Raw genomic sequence first — 4,681 nt, 5'->3', positions numbered from 1 at the left:
ATGGCGGAAGAACTCAAGAAGCTTACTGGCAGAGTTCAAAGTGTAGAAGGTGGCAAAGGCATTGAGGGTTTGAATTATGAGGATTTGTGTATTCAGCTAGATGTAGAACTTCCAGAGGGTTACAAACCTCCTAAGTTCGAAATGTTCGACGGAACTAGTGATCCGAAGGTGCATTTAAGAACGTATTGTGACAAACTTGTAGGGGTTGGCAAGGATGAACGAATCCGTATAAAGATATTAATGAGGAGCCTCACCGGAGACGCCTTGTCTTCGTACATAAGTCAGAACCCAAAGAAGTGGGTTAATTGGATGAGCATGGCATCAAATTTCATAGATCAGTTTAGATTTAACACAGAAAACGCACAAGACATTTTCTATATTCAGAATCTCAAGAAGAAGCCAACGGAAACTTTCTGCGAGTATGCTACTCGGTGGAGGTCTGAAGTTGCAAAAGTAAGGCCAACACTGGAAGAAGAACAGATGAATAAGTTCTTCGTCAGAGCTCAGGATCCGCAATACTACAAACAACCACATACCACACCCTCAGAATGCACCACAACCTACTCCTGATCCACATAACTCAATAAATGACCACCATTATGCCCAGATTCCCAGAGTCCACCAAAGCAATTCCATATATGTAGAAACTTTACCCCCACACCCAAAAACAGACCCTATATATACCTGAATTCGCCGAGAATGGCCTGTTCATCAAGAACATGGCGGAAGAACTCAAGAAGCTTACTGGCAGAGTTCAAAGTGTAGAAGGTGGCAAAGGCATTGAGGGTTTGAATTATGAGGATTTGTGTATTCAGCCAGATGTAGAATTGCCAGAGGGTTACAAACCTCCTAAGTTTGAAATATTCGACGGAACTGGTGATCCGAAGGTGTATTTGAGAACGTATTGTGACAAACTTGTAGGGGTTGGCAAGGATGAACGAATCCGTATGAAGCTGTTCATGAGGAGCCTCACCGGAGATGCCTTGTCTTGGTACATCAGTCAGAACCCAAAGAAGTGGGTTAATTGGGTGATCATGGCATCAGATTTCATGGATCGGTTCAGATTAAACACAGAAAATGCACAAGACATTTTCTACTTTCATAATATCAAGAAGAAGCCAACGGAAACTTTCCGCAAGTATGCTACTCGGTGGAGGTCTGAAGCTGCAAAAGTAAGGCCAACACTGGAAGAAGAACAGATGAATAAGTTCTTCGTCAGAACTCAGGATCCGCAATACTACAAACAACCACATACCACACCCCTCAGAATGCACCATAACCTACTCCTGATACATAAAACTCAATCAATGACCACTATTACGCCCAGATTCCCGGAGTCCACCAAAGCAATCCCATATATGTGGAAAATTTACCCCCACACCCCAAAACAGACCCTATATATACCTGAATCCGTCGAGAATGGCCTGCTCATCAAGAACATGGCGGAAGAACTCAAGAAGCTTACTGGCAGAGTTCAAAGTGTAGAAGGTGACAAAGGCATTGGGGGTTTGAATTCTGAGGATTTGTGTATTTAGCCAGATGTATAACTGCCAGAGGGTTACAAACCTCCTAAGTTCGGAATGTTCGACGGAACTGGTGATCCGAAGGTGCATTTGAGAACGTATTGTGACAAACTTGTAGGGGTTGGCAAGGATGAACGAATCAGTATGAAGCTGTTCATGAGGAGCCTCACCGGAGACGCCTTGTCTTGGTACATCAGTCAGAACCCAAAGAAGTGGGTTAATTAGGTGAGCACGACATCAGATTTCATGGATCAGTTCAGATTAAACACAAAAAACGCACAAGACGTTTTCTACATTCAGAATCTCAAGAAGAAGCCAACGGAAACTTTCCGCGAGTATGCTACTCAGTAGAGGTATGAAGCTGCAAATGTAAGGCCAACACTGGAAGAAGAACAGATGAATAAGTTCTTCGTGAGAGCTCAGGATTCGCAATACTACGAAAGACTAATGGTTATTGAAAACCATAAATTTTCTGATATCATCAAATTGGGAGAAAGAATAGAAGAAGGGATCCAAAGTCTCCTCTTACATACCAAACACCCCCACCCACAAATCAGCCTTCACCTCCCAGATACCAACAACCTGCCGCCACTTACCATACTTATAATACCCAACCAGCATACTACCACTCACCACCAACCCACCAAAACTACCAAAAACCTAGACAAAATTTCGACCACAGACCACCCAGACAATACACCCCAATTGCTGGACCCATAGACCAACTGTACGAGATACTGAAGGCTGCCGGTTATGTCACTCCCATTCCCACTGTTGCTATGGAAAACTCCTCCCAGTGGATTAATCCAAATAATACATGTGCCTATCACTCATGCATGAAGGGTCATACTTTTGATTAGTGTCGTACTTTGAAGGATAAGATTCAGACATTAAAGTCATACAGGCAAAGGAGGTTGCATCCAATATCCGTAACAATCCTCTCCCAGATCACAGGGGTGAAGGGGTAAACGTGATAGAGACCGATGAAGAATGGGACTCAGAGGGGTCAATTGGACTCATTCGAGAAGGGGATAATCTTGAAACATCTCCAGTCACTCTCACACCTATCGGTACAAACTAATGCACCGATTGAAGTTGAGGTAACAACACCCTTCACCGTGATGGTGGCACCCACGCCGTCTTTTAAGTCTAATGTTATACTTTGGGATTATGTTACGGAAGCAAGAAGGAAAGGAAAGGCAAAAATGGAAGAAACAAGTGCAGCGCAAGGCATGACCAGAACTGGTAGGGTTTATACACCCGAGCATTTGGGAGGAACGAGCAAAGAAGCTGTATCTAAGCCGCCTGTCATTGAGACTGGCCCGGATGACCTTTGGAGAAAGGTGCAACCAAGAGAATATTCCGTGGTTGATTATCTGAACAAAACCCCTGCTCAAATGTCCATTTTATCACTGCTGCAAAACTTCGAGGCACATAGGAATGCCCTAATGAAGGTGTTGAATAAAGCCTATGTACCCAATAACATCACTAGTGGAGGGCAAGTGTTGGAAAGTCACAAGATCACTTTTCATGAAGACGAGCTGCCACCGGAAGGACTAAGTCATAACAAGGCACTTCATATCACAGTGCAGTTTGAGGATAAATTCATTGCCAGAGTCCTGATAGACGGGGGTTCGAGTCTCAACATATGTCCACTAACTACTCTGAAAAGATTGGGTAAAGGCCTGCACGGGATACGAGCAGGAAATATGAATGTGAAAGCATTTAATGGGTATCAAAAGGCCAAAATTGGGGAGACCAATCTCGGCCTACAAATGGGCCCAACCTGGTTTGATGTTGAGTTTCAAGTGTTGGACATATCTACTACCTACAACCTATTGTTGGGACTACCTTGGATACATACCGCTGGGGCCGTGGTTTCTACTCTACATTAGGCCGTGAAGTTTGAGTGGAACGATCAGGGAGTGATCATCCAAAGGGACAGAAGTAATCCCATTTACATCAATCAAACTGTTCCGGTCGTCGAGAATAGAAGGAAGTTGGGTGGAGAAACATACCATTGCGTCAAGCGCGTCAACACAATTGAAAAAGACAAATGGCAGAGCAGTAAGATAGAAGGCATATTGGCATGGACAGGGTATGAACCTGGCAAGGGTATCGGTAAGAATCTACAGGGGATCGCCAAACCGATACAGCTAAAGCGTCACAGCATAACTTTTGGGCTTGGGTATGAATACACCTGGCACGAGTATCAGAATTGGTCGCCACTGTGGCATGGTCCTTATTACCCTCTAGAGCAGCCAGTACCACATTTGAGCTAGTCATTTCATCAAGCTGACATGATGTGGGGGTCTGAAGAAGATGAAGTTCTAGCTGGCATAAAGAATCTGTTTCTGGATGATGAAGACATGAACTGCAGTGCGATAGTTGAGGAGGAGGCGGGGGAAGACCTTATTATTCAGAAAATGGAGGAGAGAGTTATTCTCAAGAATTGGACTGCTGCACCATCAAGGGCCCGTTGAGTTCCTGGATAGCCTGGCAATTAGCATCATTTATTTTGAAAAGCAATTTTATGGGTATTTAAGACATTTTTAGTATTTTGTTTTTTTAACATTTTTTTGAAATAATTGCTCGAATCATTGAACTGCATTTGTTTGACGTTTTTAAATATTTATCAATGGATTGCTGTTGTAGTATTTATTATTATCCTTTACATTTTCTCTCTACAACGTTATTATTACTTATCCTGATGAACCTACGACTGTGACATGTAACGAGACAACGCAACATAAGGATAGTGATTCAGAGGATCTGGGAGAGGATATAATACCCAAGGAAATTGTCAGAGAAGTGGAAAATTTTGAAAAAATTCCTAAGTCCAATTTGGATGAGACTGAAACCATTAATTTGGGAGACTCCGAAACAGTCAAGGTAACTCGTGTAAGCATTCACATATCGCCGTCAGAGAAAGAAGAATACATCTAGTTCTTGAAGGAGTATGAGGATAGTTTTGCATGGTCCTATGATGATATGAACGGTTTGAGCACGTCCATAGTGGCCCATAAACTACCTACCAACCTTATGTGTCCGCCTGTAAAGAAGAAGCTCAGAAAGTTCAAACCAGATATGAGTCTGAAAATAAAGGAGGAAGTCACCAAGCAGATCAAAGCCAAGGTTCTTAGAGTGGTTGAATATCT

General features: G+C 43.0%; 1 protein-coding gene across 1 annotated transcript; it reads left to right on the top strand.

Moving 5' to 3' along the window:
- LOC138899247 (uncharacterized) lies at positions 1-4,006 on the top strand. Its single transcript, XM_070185390.1, has 6 exons — positions 1-419; positions 1,064-1,172; positions 2,428-2,593; positions 2,706-3,331; positions 3,446-3,644; positions 3,891-4,006. Exons 1-6 carry the CDS (start codon positions 1-3, stop codon positions 4,004-4,006), a joined length of 1,635 nt encoding a protein of 544 aa, XP_070041491.1.
- Positions 4,007-4,681: the final 675 nt, after the last annotated feature.

This window comes from Nicotiana tomentosiformis, chromosome 9, assembly GCF_000390325.3.
Source record: "Nicotiana tomentosiformis chromosome 9, ASM39032v3, whole genome shotgun sequence".
Taxonomy (NCBI): Eukaryota; Viridiplantae; Streptophyta; class Magnoliopsida; order Solanales; family Solanaceae; genus Nicotiana; species Nicotiana tomentosiformis.
The sequence above is the reverse complement of the archived record's forward strand: the minus strand, read 5'-3'. Positions and strand labels throughout refer to the sequence as shown.

What these genes read in the sequence shown, in the direction of transcription:
- LOC138899247 (XM_070185390.1), top strand. Translation starts at nt 1, where the DNA reads ATGGCGGAAGAACTCAAGAAGCTTACTGGCAGAGTTCAAAGTGTAGAA. An exon ending in CCAACGGAAACTTTCTGCGA is followed by an intron (nt 420 to 1,063) that starts GTATGCTACTCG and finishes GGATCGGTTCAG; the next exon opens with ATTAAACACAGAAAATGCAC. An exon ending in AGTCACTCTCACACCTATCG is followed by an intron (nt 2,594 to 2,705) that starts GTACAAACTAAT and finishes ATGTTACGGAAG; the next exon opens with CAAGAAGGAAAGGAAAGGCA.